Below are 18,394 nucleotides of genomic sequence, written 5' to 3'. Positions count from 1 at the left end.
GGCTGGACTCCACGTCACTTACAGACAGAGGCTGACAGTAAACATTCCCTAGTTAACTTGGATGGATAATCATAAATTCGTCCCTGTGCTGGTCCCCATGTCTCTTATAGACAAAGGGTGACAGTAAACATTCCCTAACATACCTTCCACATAACTTTTTGGCAACCTCCTAGCATACCCCTCCTAACAAACATAGCCCCACCCCTGATTAAGGTGCACATGTTAAAAGGGAGATGCTGTTGTGCTGGTTTGCATGGCCTAGCCATGAATGGTATCTGAAGTCCTTATGAGTTCAGCACTCCCATCATCTAGAAAAATTAAATCCAATTCTGTCCTGCATTGCCAAAGGGGTGGACCGAGCAGAGCAACTTTAACATGAGGATCCCCTTTCCTCAGGAAATGTACAACCATTCAATCAGAACACATACTTTGGATACAGCCTAGGGACCATTTGCACATTCAGTCAGAAACTCAAAGATCTTTTACCTCCTTTAGAAAACGTAGTACTTCAGTTACCATTGGTTTCGATTTTGATTTCCGTTTTCTAATAATTGCTTTTTTTGTCAGGCATTAGCAATAAACTTAGTAAAGCCTTAATATATTTATAAAATTTGACCACTTCCTTCCCCCAGCATATCTGGCAAAGTACCGTGTAGGGAATTTTCAAAATCTGCCAACTTGTTACATTCCTAGAACATGTTCCCAAGTAACTCTCTTTCCAATTACACTTTCAGCGTTTGCTATTTACCCATGCTCGTGGTATAAAAATACATATGCAGACAGTTCCGAGTAGAAACCCTAAACCCTTCTGGACTTTATTGTGTATACTTGGAAGATGTAATGATGCCCTGTCATTTTCCCTTTCTATGTTTCCTTTCCAGTTTGTCTTCCCAATAACCTCCTCTGATGATCTCTGTCAGAGCTAGCTGATCTTTCAGTTAGCAATCCCCTGTCCTTTTCTGTTTGCCTATATTTCATCAACTCATGTTATAGAAAGCGGTCTTTAATTTGCCATCCAAAATTTTGTTTTTCCTCGCACCACTCTATTACCTTCACCCTCTAGTTATTTGCTACTAAAACCTTGATTCCATTGCCAACTTTCTTCAGTAAATTGCAGCCCTCTCTTCCCTTCTTTTTCTACCCTTTCTTGTGGTCACTGCTACTAATAAAATCTCATTTCTGTATTCCCGTGGTAGCTTAGTTCTTAAAATACTTTCTGGTATGTTGAGTATGTTTTGTATGGTGGTGTTTATATTCTTTAAGGAACTGCATCTAAATTCCTACTTTCTTCTTGCTTTTCTAAGACCCCCCCCCCCCCGTTTCATCATTATCCCTTTCCACTTTGACTTATTACCTTTTGCTTTTGTTACCTACACAAGCCATAGCTGCATAGCTCTGAGATATTCTTTTAAACCACCTTGTTCTACGAGGAGAATCAGCTTATCCCACTTAACTCTTGCCCTCTTCCCCTCCCAAGTAAATTCCTTCTATTCTTTATGGTACACAACTACTCCTCTGGTTGCTAAAAATATTTTTAATTTGTATATAAAACTAGGGAACTAGAAACATTTACATTGCTTGTATATTCCTATTCATATGCACAGTTGAGCTTTCAGCATCTCAGTTTTTGTATTCATTTGTTTAGTCTCTTCCACCATAGCGTTAGTTGCCATAACATAATCCTTTTTAATAAAATACACCTGAATACCTCATCATATAATATCCCCATAAATATGAGTATTGCCGAATTAGTTCATGCATGGGTATGTAATTTACTGCTATAATATTTGTTTTATATTCATTTGTTTCATATCCTGAAAAACATACTGTCTCAAAATGTTCCATAACACTAAAATGTCATTTCTAGTTTTATCGAGAAATAAATATTATCTGCAGATAAAGTGAACTTTTCTTGATTACCATACCCATTATATCCTTGAATTTATGAGTCCCTTATTTTCTTTGCCAATGGCTGTAAATATATGGCAAATAATAAAGAGGAAGGACAACCCTGCCTAGGTAATTTGTTCAGATGCAGCTTGTTGTAGAGGAAACCTCCCACCTTAATTCTTGCTTCCTACCCTTCATATATCCTACCAATTAATCCTATCATTCTGTTAGGAAATACACATGCTTCCATTGCCCTACTCATTAAATCCCAGCAGTCTCTTTTCTCTGCATCAATGGCCTTCAGCATTTCAGTATTTTTTTACATTCTCCTTCCCTCTGGATCATCATTGTTCTGTTAATGTCAGATGTTTGCCTTTCCTCCACAAAACCCCATTGATTCATATCCATCAATTTACCATTACCATTCTCTCAGCTAGTATAGACATAAACACTACTTCATAATCATTGCTTAAAATTGAAATGGGTCTATATGAAGCTGGCTCTGAAGGATTTTCACCCTCTTTGTGTAATACAGCCACCACAACTTTTTAAAGATGCTGGTACTTCCTCCCTTTAAAGTATTGTTAAACAAAAGCTTCCAGATATTTATTACTTTCTTCCCTCCAGGCTTCCACATGAATACTATCAGTTATAATTCATTATACATCTCCATTTCTCTCTCTTCCTGTCTTTGCAATTAAATGTTGAACCTCATCCGTCATTAACCTTTGCATAATTAAGTATTCCATAAATGTTTCCATTTGTGTCTTTTCTTGGTTTCCACATTCCTCTGCTTTATAGAAACTTTCATAAAATTTCCGAAATATCTAGTATCTCTGTAGGATTTCTGTCTGTTCTTTTCTTGTTGTAGACTCCCTAAATTTGACAATGACCCTTTCTTCTTTTATGCGTAAGTTTTTATTCTAAAATTGTTTATGTTGTGGAGTTATAAAAAATAGTTTGTAACTACAGATTCATAGCCTTCGGACACGTATGGGAAAAAACACTCTAGAAGTAGTGATACACAGCATCACAGTGATGTGCAGTATTTCAACAAGCAAGGGATTAACAACATACAGTAGCCTGTCTTACGGTAAACCTCTGTGAATTAGTAATGATAGCCTGGAAACTTACACTGGAACACAGAATGTGTCTCAGGGTAGTTTACATACCCTTAGAACAGAATTATCTGACAGACCAACGATTAAATGTTGCACAGGGAGTTCACCTGGATCATGGAAATGTGTGTGTGTGTGTGGGGGGGGGGTATCATGCACTGTCAGCAATTGTGGACTTTATAACGCAGGACAGAGTATACCTAATACACACCAGTTTAATTGCACTGCAGCTCACTGCATGGATGATTTCATACTGATGCCTTTCAGCACCAGTACTCAAACACAGTTTCAGAGTTGTTAAGGAGTCTAAGGAAGCAAACCAGTGGGAAATTCCTACACATCTAAATCAGAGATTTATAGCTGGTGCCAGAGCAGACAACTGTATCGAAAGTTAACAGGGGTGCCTCTGAGCCTCCAAACCATCAGTGAGCTGTTTGGTGCGAGTTTGGCTTACACAACAATTAAATTTCAACTGCCTGCCATTTCAGCTTGCTTCCCACTAGATTCACACTTGGCTAGCTTGAGACCAGTGAAGCAATTTCTTTAAGAGAGTTCTTTACCTTAGACCTCATAGAAAAATGGCAGCTCCAGTCTACAACCTAAGTTTTGTGTTTAGTAAAACTTACCCAGGTCCTTTCTGAGTCAAGTGTCTCTACTTCTACAATTTTCTTAACTTAGAAATGTGCCCTGCTGGTGGCCATCACCTTCGATACCAGAGTCTTTAATTTGATTTGCAAGTACATTTCCTTAGCCTTTCATAAGGATAGGATGAGCCTAAGAACCAACCCTTCTTTTATGCCCAGAGTAGTGACAGAATCCACACCCAGATGGGTCATTTAGCTGCCAGCCTGGAGTGAGAGAATTCTAAATGCCTTGAATGCCCAGAGACAACTTAGGTAGTATCTTTGCAGAATCAAGCAGTTCGGGAAACAAACCAGTTGATCATCTCCTTTGCAGAAAATAACAAGGGTGAACTGGTGACCAAACAAACTATATCTGAATGGCTCTCACAATGTGTAAAGTTCTGCTAGTCATCTTAAGGGGAATACCTGTTTACCCTGTTCACAGCTTAGTGTATCAAGGGTACTGCAGCTATGGTGTTATCCTTAAAAGGAGTGGAAACTCAGGGTGTTTAGAAAGCTGATACTCTGACATCAGTTCACAATTTCTTCAAACACTACCGGCTGGACATTTTCTTTGTGTAAAGTAGACTGGTAATTTCACAGGGCATGTGAAACCGCAGCCACACTTCTCAAGCTACTGCCCATGCTAAGTAAAGCTCTGGGAATCATTTCATTAGTAAGAACTATGGCAGCAGTGATCTAAATGAAGAATGTAGAACAGTTGTGGGCTCTACTACAAATGCTCAAGTCCCATGCCTTCAAAGACCACTGTTTTGTGGCCAGGGACTCTGACATCTTGTAGCTCACATGGGGTGCAACTGATGCTTGAGCTTGTACATGTTTGAGCAAAGTGCAGCAGCTGTGTGGAGAGAGAGCGAGAGAGAAAGAGAGAGGAGCTTGTACCTTCCCTGAATACAGTAACCAAGTTCAAGCCAGGTAAGAGCAGCCGCACCCGGGAGGGAATGTTTCACTTATGGCAGCGATAAGGAGTGAGATTTAGGTTTAGTGAACTAGGGATTAGTTTTAAGCATCAGAAGTAGGAGGAGAGTTTAGGGTTAGGTACCAGTCTGAGACTTTAGGTTTTGGTTTGGAAGTGAGGGGGTGTTTAGGGTTAGGGAGTGAAGTTTAGGTTTCGGGAATGATTGGGAATATTATGTTTTGGAAGAAATCGGGGACTTAGGAAGTGGAAGGGGACTGCTATGGCTTGTGTTAAGGGCTGCATGAGGAATTTTAGGATTAGAGAAAAACAAAAAAATGCTGGACAAAGCACTTCAGAAACTCAGGACTCTTCAGCTATTCAGCCCTTTAATGCAAAAACATTTTTGTCTGAAGAAGTTTGGTCATTGTACCAGACAAAAAGCGCTTATTTAATTTCCTCAGTGTGGCACTGTGTTTTGTTTTTGCATTAAAGGGCTGAGTAGCTGAAGATTCCTGAGTTTTTGAAGTGCTTTGTCCTGCATTTTTTGTTTTTCTACACGTTGTGGTGTTGGTTTGACTTTTTACTGAGTTGTAGGATTAGAGTTAGGGCTCTGGACTTGCTGTGCAGGTCATTAGGGATGGGTGGTGGGAAGGTCAAGTAATTGTGTTGTGAGCTTACTAGCACATGTGTACATGTAGTAGACCCAACTTGTATAGTTGTAATTCAGGTAGATCACTGTTACAGTACAAGTCTCTCACCCACATTCCTACTGTGCATTTGTGGCCTTGAGTGGGGTACCCATGTCTTCCTTGTCCTTCTCAAACCTTTCTACAAGTTTCAAGGGGCTTGGATCTACTCAGCTTTGGGCAGTGGTTAGGGGAAGCTACTGTACTCCCTTCTCACACCTCTCCTTTCCCTTTCTTGGATCAGAGTTGTGTATTTTGCCCCTCCCTGGCTATATATCTCTGTTCTCCCTTAGCATAAATATTCACTTCAGGCCCCCCTTACCATGGGTTCTGGGCAAGAAAGGTATAAAATGTCATACGCAGGCTGTGTTATACTTGCACGCTTGAACATGCCAGGGTCCAGATGTACACTAGGCAAAAGGGGCAAGGATCTTTGTTTAAAAATCAGGCTAGATATATAAGGCCACCTAGCAGCTACATGCAACAGTAAGGGGCCACTGCAACAGTGATTTTTTTATTCTAGCATCCACTGTTGTGGTAAATTACTTAGACAGCTGAATGTTTGACTTTTAAGAATAGGAGAAAGACAAAGTAGTATTAGTAAATGGAGAAGTTCAGTAGGATTGTAAACATGAGGAGGGGGCATTCTTTGCAATACTTCAATGGAAACTGCAGTTGCTTGTGTCAATGAGTTAAACAATCAAGATAAAAACTATGACAGACTCAGAATAGTTTGTGATATAAGAAATGATCAAGCAAGGGACTGACATTTAAGAGAAGTATATATAAGAAGTGAGTGAAATTACAAGTGCACTGTTAAGGAATTATGTCTTGTATTCTTTCTGTTTCTTAAGGTAAGAGAGATGAAATTGGAAAAAGTAAAAGAGCATTCTGAAGTAATGTTGACAAGAAGGAAAACCTTAAGGTACGTATCAGGTGTGGCATAGTTGAAAATAAAGCCTGATGTACTATGTGTAGCTGTAAGACTGAGGAAGAAGTGCCTAGTTTCAGTTTTACAAAGACTGTGGATAAAGGAATACTTTTGCAGAGTAGACTTCCAAGATTGCTGCATACTGAGTAACAGCTTTATTTTGTCTCTCCCAGTTTGAAAACAGAAATTAAGAAACGAGAGCCATTGAATTTGTCTTTTTTTGGGTAAATTTCATTAACTGGCTGGTAACGGCAGTGCCTGGATGCCAGCAAAAATAGAAATATAGAGAACCTTAACAAAAGTCGTTCACAAAAGTTGAGGAGAAAACACTGTCTGGAAGAATCCTACAGCTGGTCAGCAAAAAGTTCAAGCTCTAGCTTTGGTGCAAGACACATCCAGTAATCTAGCTGAAAAAATAAGTCCGATGTGCTCAGAGCTGATTAAAATAAACAAAGCACTGAAGGAGTATATCAACTCAAATAACAAAAGACCAGAAAAAATGAAAGAAGCTTTGAACAGATATTTAGATTAGCTGATAAACTCCAAAAAAAACAGAGGTCGACATGAAGAAAAGGCTGGCCGAGTATGAGACTACTCAGAAAAATATGTAAAAAAAAATGGTAGAATTAGCAGATTGAGTACATAGGGAAAACTTGAGATTTTCTGCTGTACCAGAGAGACTGGAAAGAGCAAACTGTATTAATTTTATGAAAGCACAACTCAGCAACTGGACTGGTATTCCACAGCAGGAGTTGTTAATTGAAAAAGCACATTGTGTGTATACTCCAAACCTGGCCATGAGAAACAGCCAAGACCTCTAATAGTAAAAATGCAATCCTACTAGCAGAAAGAGTTGATTCAGACAAAACTGTGGCAGTAGGACAAAGTACTAAAAGTGGAAGACAGTACAGTGTTTGTGGAAAATGATTACTCATTGTACATTTATTCCAGCAACCAGGGAATGTCAAGAAACAGGTGTGAGATTCAAGATGCTGTACCCTGCTGTTTTCAGAATAGTTTTCCTTGAGGATCAATATCATTCTTTGATGCAGAATATGCCAAGGGGGAAATACAAAAGTTTGTCCAATAAAAAGTGAGTTATCAAACAGGAGGAGATTCTGCTTCTTACTCTTCTGGTAATAAAGTCCATAGGGAGAGACTATGCCACTAAAACATTTTCCAGTGTTGCAAAGGAAAATGCTTGTGAGACAGAAAAAAAGCAGGAGAGTTGACTAGGAGAACCAGGAGTGCATTGGAAATGAGCCAGCAACTGGATTTGGGAGATGGAGATCAACTGGAAAAAAACAGCAACTCAGAAATGAATAATTAAATGTGGGATTGCAAAACATTAATTACATTTATGAAGCATGACTGAACAAGAAAATCTGGAAATATTGGACTTTTTTGACTTTGTTAAACTTGTAGGGGACTCCAAAACATATGCCCTACTTTGTGTCATTAATATTGGAAAAAGATTTATGAGAGGGGAACAGGAAAGAAAGAGTAAACTATAAGTAAAACAAAATGTTGCTTTTAACAGTATATTTATAATACATGGCTTATGATGTATGTTATAGGGATACTAAACATGTGCCTCCCTCTTCTTTCTTTCTTGTTTAGTTTTAAGAAATGTGGCCACTACATTGTACAAAGTGAAGAAAGACTAGACAAAAAAGCATGATATAAGTAAACTTGATGTACCTTTTCTTATTTGTGCATAGGGGAATGACTGGGATTAAGGCTCTTGTCTTGATTTAATAAGTTTTAAGGGGAAACAAATAAAAGAAAACTAAATATAATGAATAGTGAATAGTATTTCCATCTAACTTGCAAATGTTTACAGCTCAATATGTGTAGTGGGACGCAACTGTGTATCTGGTTGTCACGTTGAAAATGCTTTTAGTCCCTTTGGTTTTATACACAAGTCAGACATATTTTTATCAACCAGAGGATAAGTTCTGGATACCAGTTAATAAAGAGTTGAATGATTTTATCTGGGAGGGGAAGAGGGCAAGAGTCAAGTGGCTAAGTTGGCCCTTCCAGTAGAGCAACATGGCTAAAGATTGCCTTACTTCTTGAGGACTGATATTTGAGTATACGCAAACGTAAAGAAATAGGGGGATCCTAAGTGAAAGACCAGCATTGGTAGAGTTATTAGTAGATTCTGGAACAGAAGCTGCTGTTAAAAAAAGGGACAATTGGTAAGTGCATATAAAATATTGTATGTTAACTATAGGAATCAGTTGTAAGAGATTAGAAAGGATTGGAAAGAGAGATTGGATAAGTAATTCACAAAGAAGCAATGGGAGGATATATGTATGGCTCCTAAATATGCAACAAAATCTAGAAGATTTGAAATCTTTGCTTCAAAAGTGTTTGCATAGGTATTTTATACCCCAAGCAGATTCTAAAGAATTTTTCCTCGGGTAGATTGCAAATGTTGGAGGCGTGATGGGGAATAAAGAGGAAATCGGGCACATATGTTTTGGGAGTGTAATGAGTTGGCCGACTGTTAAAACTTCCTGCTGACTAGTCTAATGGAAATACTGAGTAAGCAAATTGGTGTAACTAAGGCAATTATTTTTTGAGTTATGATACAGAATCAGAATGGTCTAGTCTAATAGAAAATGGAAATCTAAGTCTAAATCTGTGTTAGGAGTAGTGAATATAGTAACAGAGATAAAAGAACTGGAAGTGGGATCTTTAGAAAAGGTTTGGAGCAAATTAGTTAGAAAAAAATAGAAATTGTGGGAACAATACATGCAAAATAATGTTTGTGAGGTTTAAGGGAAGGGGGAGTTGAATGAGCTTCATAATGTTTGACTGACAATGACTTGATAGATTATAAGTGACATATAACATTTGCAACTAACAGTATGTCAATATGGTTTGTTTTCATGTATATGAATGTACAATTGCCTATGTCATAAGTGATAATTTAATAAAAGATGTTTTGTGTTTAAAAAAAAAAGAATACTTTTGCAGAGATGTTCAAAAGACTACTGAGTCAGAAGAATGAAATAAGTTGTTTGTAGCATTTAACTCGTGGCATAATCAGCAAGACTTGCAGGAGAAGCTTCTAATTAGTACATGGTGTTGAATTTAAAATCGGTATCTCTGTAGAATGTAATATCATGTTAGAAGATACTTAAAGCATTTGGACTAAAAGGCATTGGAAGGAAAACAGTGTACATACTACTGACACATTCAAGGTACCCAACAAAGACAATGGGTCAGAAGGTATTGACATGAATATAAAAATAAAAAAAAAATGTAAGATCCTCTTTCAGATAGAATCAATGAATCAGAAAGTTAATTTGCCTAATATTTTGGGTTGTTTGGCTTGTGAAGAAGATGGGCATATTCAGAGTATACAGGCATGGTGTAAATGCATACAGGAACAGTTGCACAGCTGCATAGCAGTCTTGCATATTATACAAAGCCATAGTAAGATATCTTCCACGATTATGCTGATTTACTTACATGTGTAGGAAGATTGTCAGGCTAGTCTCATGGTCACCTAACTCTAAACTCTAAGCCAGTGATAAATGCTTTAAGGAATGCCCAGTGTCTCTCAATAGTGGAACTGAATAGAAATGTAAGCAAATGAAAAGCTGAAGTTTCATGAAGAATTGACAGATTCATGATTATTTATCGAACACTGTTATCTGAGCAGACAAAATAATAAAAGATAAAAAAATCTGAAAGTTACTTTCAGTGAACAGAAGCTTTTTATATATATATATATATATATATATATATATATATATATATATATATATATATATACAGGGGGCTGTGCCCCCCCAACTTATGTATACCAACTTCATGGTTGCACAACAGTAGAGAAAGGGCAACTCCGCATGTTTGCTTAAAGTAGCTTAAGAAAACACATGTTCTTGAAATGGCTATAACAAAGTGGAATGGGCGAGTAGTATGGTTACTGCTGTAAAGTACAGCATTATTCTGACATGTACTTACCTCAAGATCTGAATAAGGTAATTTAAGGACATTATTAATTGCTTATGATTGAGGAGGTGATGTCAACTATGTCAGAGTTCTTTTCAGTAACAGATGGATATGACAGATTCTGGTAGATAAAGTTAGGTGAAGAAAGCTCAAAGCTGTATGACATATGCCACTGATGTGGTTTGAATTCCAGGGACTTCTGCTTGGCTAAGCAAGTAAATGAAAGCCTGGAGAGTGTTGCAAACATATGATGATGAGCTATTAGTTCTGGGAGCTGGCATAGGAAGACCAAGACAAAAGACTGATATATTTACTGAACAGATTGCAACAGCACAATTTCATAAAAACAAGTGCAAAATGGAGTGAAAAGACTGAAGTACATGGTCACATTCCAACATCAAAGACACTAGCAAAACTCAGCAATAGTGCAATTCTTAAAGCCAGAAGGCAGGCAGAAATAAATAGTACAAATATTTCTGGGAATACTTTGGGAACTCTGGGCACCTGCATCATGTCCCCTCTGTGCATCCCTTTTTACCTTTCCTTTGCATTTTGTTATTTTGAGAAAAGCATTGGTGGCCACAGCCAGCTGCAAGCAGTGGTCAGTGAAGGCTTCTAAGGTCATTAGAGTGTAGGCTAAGGACTTGGAGTTTGACTAGAATGAAAACACATGAATTTAAGGAAAGCTTGTGGGTCTAACACCTCAGGAAGAAGAAATGCATGCATGCAAAGAAGAATTGCAGCATCTCAAAATGTGTGTGATATCTGTGGCTGAACCAAGTATGGAAATAAGGTACAACAAGAAAACTGGTGGCAGAAACATATGTGCAGAAAAGTATCAAAAGAAAGGAGGAGTGCAGGAAGGAAAGCGAGAGAGAGAGAAAGAAAAGGAATACTGGTTGACTAATAAAGAGATTGAGAGCAGTCAAAATGGGAAAGAATAAGGTGTCCGAGAAACTCTGCCATCACTTGGAAGGTGACTCAGCAGATGGCACTAAGAAGCTGTGTCAAGTTGCAAGAAAATGGCAGAGAACTGTCATTTACATTTCATTAGGAAGACTAGCAGCAGTCATCTCACCAGTGCAGAGGACATCAAGAACTGAAGGAAGGAGTACTTCAAGAAGTTTCTGAATTACGAAAACTACACAGCCTGTGCTGCTGCATGCATAACCTACAGAGAAAGACGAAGGAGAATCTACTCAAGAAGTATGAAGTACGCTAAGAAAAACTAAGTCAGGGAAAGTGGCAGGTTCAGTTGATGTCACAGTAAACACGATCAGATTGTTAGGTGCATTAGAGGACAAATGGCTCCTTAGGGTACTTATTCATCACAGTATGTAGGGGAGAGGCATATACCAGATAACTGGAAAATAGTCATTCTAGTGCCAGTCTACAAGACCAAAAGAGATATTCATACCTGTAGGCAGTACAGTGGTATCTAACCTCTTCTCACACTGTATGAATGTGTTGCAGAAGGTAATTGATAAATGAATACACACAGCAGTAGAAATTGTGATGGCAGATGAACAGTTTAGATTCAAATCAGAATGCAGTACAACTGACCAAATGTTTGCAGTGAGACAGACAGTAGAGAAGAACCTGGAGATGATGGAAGTGTCCAACTGGGCATTCCTAAACTTGGAGAAAGCATATGACAGAGTCCCAAAAAAAGCTGCTTTTGACAGTCCTGCAGTTGTTCAAAGTCCCAAAAATAGTGGTAGAATTAGTGCAGGCTATGTACTGGAACCCAATGATAAAAGTATGAACAATGTTCGGACTTGCTGAGGGATTCCTATTAGGAGTGAGTTTGCATCAGGGTTCAGCTCTTTAATTAATTAGTTTTAATTAATTAAATTAGTTAATGAATTTAATGTATGTTTACTCCGTAAGTGAGCTTTTCAACCACGACCAGTACCAAGCAGGCAGAGATAAAAACAAGCATGAGAAATGCTTTACAGCAGACAAACAGAAATAGAAACATATTAAATCAAAAGTTAAAACATTCCACGAACAGTGGGTATCAAAAATATATATCATAAGTACACAAAAAGTGAAAAGAATTTTAGAAGTATTGACATTCGTAAACATGTTATACAACTAATTATGAAAAGAAAGTGAGCCAAGCAACAAGTTAAGGTTATGCATATCAAGTGTATTACCAACCCTCCCCCTCATTTAGCCAGTACCATATTACCAGTTTACCCACCACACTTCTCTGACAACTTTGATGTTTTCATAATCTTGTGTGTGTTCATTACTCAGGTCTGTAGATAAGTAGAAGGAACGAGAAATAAATGAAATTGTACATTTATATTAGCCAGTGTCTCTGAAGCAGTTACAATTTGTTTGCATCAATTAAGTGAGAATGACTTGACTTCTGAAAGGAGATGACATTGTCAGCTTACTTATTGTCTTTTGGTAGTGAGTTCCAACACACAGGGGAAAGCTTGGAAAATTATCTTTTACAGGTAACTAGTGAAGGGAAGCCTTGAGAGGAGAAGAGAGTTACAAATGTGTAGGGAGTAAGTGGAGTCTTTAATTTGTAGTATATTAAGATGAGGATGTCAATAACTTTGGTTAAGAAGTTTAAATATCAGTGTGCTAAGCAGTAGAGTGGCTCAGTCACTCTAACCATTTTTTCCTTAAGTAAGTAAGCATGCAAATCTGATTTTTTTTCTTTTTGGAGGAGAGTAATATTGTTAGAGCAGCCCAAGACTATCAGACAATCCATATTCAAGCTTGGGTAGAAGTACATTAATAGTGATGGCACGTCAAATTTCTAAAGGAAGAAGGTGGGAAACTGTAAAGGATAGCCTTAGTTGAGTTAACATTTTGTGGATTTGGTTTTCAGCATATTTATAAAAGGAAAGATGTTGGTAAAAAAGAAGTCCTCAAGTATCTTTACTTGCTGACATAAGAGAGAGTGAGACCAGTAGGATCTTTAATAGAAGTATTCTGAGCCAGCTTAAGGTTTTGATATGTACCACACAGCATTAAGGAGCTTTTTTTGAGTGTTGACTACAAGTTTTTTTATGAAGCCTATTCAGGTAGACCTCGTATCTGATTGTAATCCTTCCATAGGGTGGCTACGTCCCTATTTCTTTTAAAGAGAACAATATCATTGGTGCATAGAAGACAGTTCATATGTGGAAGTTCCCAGGTAAGAACATTTAGGAATAGTGAAAACTGATTAGATCCAAGAACAGAACCTTATGTCACACCTTTTCTGGGTGAACTAGTAAATGGATGTGCTATTTGGTCCAGTTAGAGTGAAACTATGATTGTAGTGAGAGTTTTTTTAAACCAGTCCTGGACACAGTTGAAATAGCCTGTCTCTACCATCTCCTGGAAAGTGACTCAGCAGATAGCACAAATAAGCTGTGTCAGGTTGCAAGAAAATTACCGAGAATGGTCACATACCTTTCATTAGGGACACTAGCAGCAATCTTCTCACCAGTCCAGAAGACATTAAAGGCTAAAGGAAGGAGTACTTCACTTCAAGTAGCTAAAACTACACAGAAAATGTGCTGCCACATACATAGCCTACAGAGAAAGAGGAAAGAGAAGAGAATCTACTCAAGTATGAAGTACACTGTTAGTGTCGGCAAAAAATGGAACTTGTTTTATTTAGCAGGAGACAATGATTAGCTGTGTTAAATTCTTCTCTAAGCTCAAGGAAGGCAGTGATTTAACTTTTTCTGTGTTGGAACAGATGTGATCAGTGAGAAAAAAGATGGTAATGATTGTACTATAGTTGGAGAGGATTGACAAAAATGGATGAGGGCAAAATCGTTTACACTGCCTACCTTAACCTGGCCAAAGCATTTGACCCAATACCCCACTCACTTGGGCATTGGTGACAAACTCAAGAGGTTAGGTGCAGACCCATATGTCACACAGTGGATAGCCAACTGGCTCACAGACAGGACCCAGGAAGTTAGAATTGGGGAGTCCATGTCTACAAAGAGGCCAGTCACAAGTGGAGTCCCTCAGGAATCAAGTCCTTGGACCGCTGCTTTTTGGCATTTACTTCTGAGAAGTCAAGGCCAATGTCAGTGGTCTCTGTCTGACTAAATTTGCAGATGATTGCAAATTAGGAGCTGTCATTGAATCTCACACTGACACAAATGTTCTCCAGGAGGGACTGACACAGACAAACAACTGGTGTCAGAGTCATGGACTAAAACTAAATGCCAAGAAATGCATAATAATATCCTTTGGGAAGTCATTCATCCCTGTTAACTATCATATTGACAACACACCCCTTAGAGTTGACCCAGTAGTCAGGGACTTAGGGAAACACATATATAGTAATATAGCCTTTGACCATCACGTGTCTACAGTGGTGAGGAAATCATTCTATGTTGTGCAACTTTTAAACAAAGGTATGGCATCTAAGTCCAAGGACGTCATTGCTCCACTGTATTCGGCATTCATCAGACCTATCATTGAGCACAGTGCCCCCTTTGGTATGTACCTAACCAGGCTTATCCAACAACTGGAACGTCCACAGAGGTTCCTCACTAAAAGAATACATGGCATAAGTAACTTGTCCTATGCTGACCTCCTCAAGGCCCTATACCTGTATTCTGTCTCCTACAGGCTTTTGAGGGGAGATCTATGCCTGGCATACAGGGTATTGTCAGACCCCATTCTGATGGACCTCCTGCATATCCACAAAACAAACAGTACCAGAAATACCTGATGTTCTTCGTGTTCTTCTTCATTACATTATGTTATCTGCTTGCAGGTAGCCCTCAGCTGGCCTGATCATCAAAGTCTTGGGTCCTGCGTCAGTTGCTGTCTCTTCTTCCATGACATCAGGTAGTCAGGGTTATAAAGCATGCAGCCGACACCATTACATCAATCTTTCTTGCCGTGCGGTGCCCGAAGCAGAATTAGTTTGCAAGTGCTGGTCGGCCGACTCCTGAAATTTTCGTTTTCGTGTTTCAGAACCAAAGTCTTCTAAAAAGCTAAGTACCCCGTTGGGGATTTTTTTTCTTGCTCTAAACTGATGTCAGTAAAAGTTAACAATTGTATTTCTTGTGGAAAGCAAATACCTCATAAAGATTTTAATTTGTACTATATTCATTGCTTAGGCCCAGACAACGACGTCCCTCGCTGTCGGTTTTGTGCCTTATTCAATCCTCGTACTATTCGTCGTCGGTTCATTTTCGCATCTAACTATTTCGATACTTGGTTCAATTATCCAGAAATGGATTTGGTAAGCCATCTGACTACCGACATTCTGAAAAAACGTAAAGATAAAGACAGACAGACCGCATAGGTCCAAAGCTGCCGCTTCTATTAAGCTAGTCGGCAGTTTGCTGGTCCTCAGTGAGGTGCTTTTGCAGCCCCTGATACCCGCTACTTCAGATTCGCAGGCCTCTACTGAGACCCATTCGGAGTCCGTTATGCCCGAGATGCTTATTTGACTATGGAACCTGCGGATGTCTCTACCTTGGATGGGTCCAGAGCCGCGTTGTATTCAGGCCTACTGGCTTGCATATCAAACCGACGCCATCTTCTTCAAGGCCTAAGACTCGATCCACACCTAGAAAACCGACATCCAAACCGCACGGTCAGGCCCATATGCCTAAAAAACAAGTGATAAGAATGGCTGAAGACGTTATTACTGTAATTAGGGGAAGCCACCCTTCTCCCTCTAAGAGACCTAGAACCGATTTTCCTTCTGATTCTTCTAATCAGGATTCTGCAATTTCTGATGTTCTTCGTTTTCCATTGCTGCAGTCCTTACTATTGGGTATAGTCCGCATCCAGTCGGCCCGAATACCAGAGTATAAGGCTGACGTCGGTCAGGGCGCATTAGACTGACGTCAGTACGTCAGGGTACTAATGCGCATGACCGGCGCCATATCCTCAGTCTTTTTTGCCGCGTGGTCCGATGCAGAAGCAGTTTTGCGAGTGCAGGTTGGCGTTCTGAAATATTTCCGAAACCGGAGTTTCAGACCGAATCAGAGTTGGCTAAGTACCCCGTTGGGGAACATTTTGTTTTTTTCTTGCCTCAGTATTTAACCGGATGTCAGAAAAAGTGAATAACTGTATTTCTTGTGGGAAACAAATACCTCATAGGGATTACCATACATTGTGTATACCTTGTTTAGGGCCTGAGCACGGCGTTGTTGGTTGCCGCTCTTGTGCTAGGTTTAACAAACGCACTATTAAGAGGAGGTTAGACTGTGCCAGATTAGTGTTTGGGAAGCGTTGCAATTATAAAATGCCGTCGGATGCTCCGGCACCAGCTTCGTCCAAGAAGCGCAAGGACAAAACAGCGAAGCCTAGGGTTGATGAACCGGCAGTGCCGGACGCCGGTTCTTTAGAGGCTCAGTGGAGCCAGAGGTTTTGCCAGGAGTTTCTATGGAGTCTCAGGCAGAAACTTTACTGTTACAGGATGTACCCTCTCAGGAGGCAGGCCAGGCTGAGGGGGCTTCTCAGGTAAATATTCTTCCCTCTCTTCCCAAAGTAGTTAGAGCCTCTCCTTCTGTTGCCAAAACTTCTTTTAGAGGTAGGCCAAGTTCAGCTTCAGTAGGGGCTTCTCCTAGCATTTCGGGTTCTGTACCTAAGAAACATATGCTTAAAATGGCAGAAGATTTGATTACTATGATTAGAGGTTCTATGGGCCCTCCTGATAAGAGGCCTAGGGTGGAACCAGAGTTTGACAGTTTTGAACAGGGTTCAGGGGCTTCTGAGTCTTCTGTGGAAGATTTGCAGGAGTATCCTCATTATTCTGATTCTGATGTGGATGATGCCACTCCTTGACTTCTCCTCCTGAGGATTTTTCATTTTCAGAGACTCTGCATTCCATGAGGGAGCACTTTAAATGGGAAGGCCAGGATTACTCTGATTCCAGGAAGAGGCTTAGGGAATTCTTGTTTTACCCCAGCATAGGCCCTTAGCTATACCTCCTGTGTTGAATGTGGTGGAAGATGTTTTGCAGAGGCTTCCCTGAACCCTGATTCTTTGCCTCCTGCTCCTGTTAAACCTGATAGGTACTATAGGGTGCCCGAAGCTCATAAGTATTTGTTTAAGAGTCCTAGGGCGGACCCAGAAACTGTTTCTCAGGGGCCTAAAGGTGTTAAGGCCTCTGTGGTTAAAAATCCTGTTCCCACTGACAAAGAGGCAAGGGCGTTGGATAGGTGGGGTAGCTAAGTGTATACTTCTTCCACTCTAGCCATGAGAGCGTTGAATTGTCAGTTTCACATGCTGAAATATCAAAATTATCTCCTTTCACAATTGAAATCTAAGGTGGATGCTTTGGCGGAAGGTATTGATTGTAAAGAATTGCTGGATTTAGTTTATGTGTCTGAACAAGTGGGCAAGCATTCTTTGCAATGTGGTTTTGATGCTGTGCAGGCCTCCTCGAGGGTGGCTGCCACTAGTTCTGTTCTTCGCAGGCATGCCTGGTTGAGGGATCAAAATTTGGCTGAGCATGTTAAGACAAGGATTTTGGATGCTCCTTTACAGTCTGATGTGTTGTTTGGTTCACCTGTGGAAGCAGTTTTAAAGAAAATGGAGGACAAAGCTAAATCTATGCAAACTGTTAAAGATTTTTGCAGGTACAGCCACCGAAGTTTAGTAGAAATTGGCCTGCTAAGGGGTGGACATATCCTGCTTATGATTCCCAGTCTAGGGGTAGGTCTAGGCGTGGTAGGGGCAGGGCTCAAGGTTCTTTTAGGCCTAGAACAGGAGTTCACCTGCTCAGACTTCTGGTGAGGGCAGGGGTCAGTCCTTTCGTAAACAGACCCAATGACCTGCCTTTTCAGCTGCCAGTAGACTCGTCTGGCAGCTCCTTTGGGAGGACGACTGTCTCTTTTCAAAGAAAATTGGGATTTAATTACTCAAGACAGATGGGTGTTGGACATCATTCACCACGGTTACAGATTTTATTTCCATACAATGCCCCTTTCAAAGGCATGCCAGACGTTCCTCCTCCACAAAGGAAAGAGGCTCACAAGCAAGTTTCTCAGTTACTCCAAATGGGGGCCATTCAGCCAGTCCCTGTATCAGAAAGGGGCCTAGGATTTTATTCTCGCATGTTCCTAGTACCAAAGAAGGGGAACACGTGGAGACCGATTTTGGATTTATCTCTCCTCAACTCTTATCTGGACATTCCCAAGTTCAAGATGTTGACGTTACAACAGCTTTTACCCCTGCTGGGCAAAGATCACTGGATGGTAACTTTAGATCTCAAGGAAGCTTACCTTCATGTGCCTATCAGGCTAAGTTACAGGAAGTAT

At 39.8% G+C, this 18,394-nt stretch overlaps 1 protein-coding gene across 2 annotated transcripts in view; it reads left to right on the top strand.

Annotated features, from left to right (window-relative positions):
* RAD51C (RAD51 paralog C) overlaps positions 1-18,394 on the top strand; it is a 1,235,792-nt gene that overhangs the window by 1,006,284 nt on the left and 211,114 nt on the right. Inside the window, exon 7 of one of the 2 annotated variants that reach the window (XM_044054280.1) lies at positions 6,091-6,161. The exons of the other annotated variant lie outside the window; for it this stretch is intronic. Within the exon in view, the coding sequence (XP_043910215.1) occupies positions 6,091-6,131 (41 nt within the window). The 3' untranslated portion in view covers positions 6,132-6,161. The remainder of the gene's footprint in view (positions 1-6,090; positions 6,162-18,394) is intronic. 2 annotated transcript variants of the gene reach the window in all.

The sequence above is a fragment of the Protopterus annectens genome, chromosome 13.part0 (assembly GCF_019279795.1).
Source record: "Protopterus annectens isolate FY-2018-M chromosome 13.part0, PAN1.0, whole genome shotgun sequence".
Lineage (NCBI taxonomy): Eukaryota > Metazoa > Chordata > Ceratodontiformes > Protopteridae > Protopterus > Protopterus annectens.
This window is presented reverse-complemented; position numbering and strand designations above follow the sequence as displayed.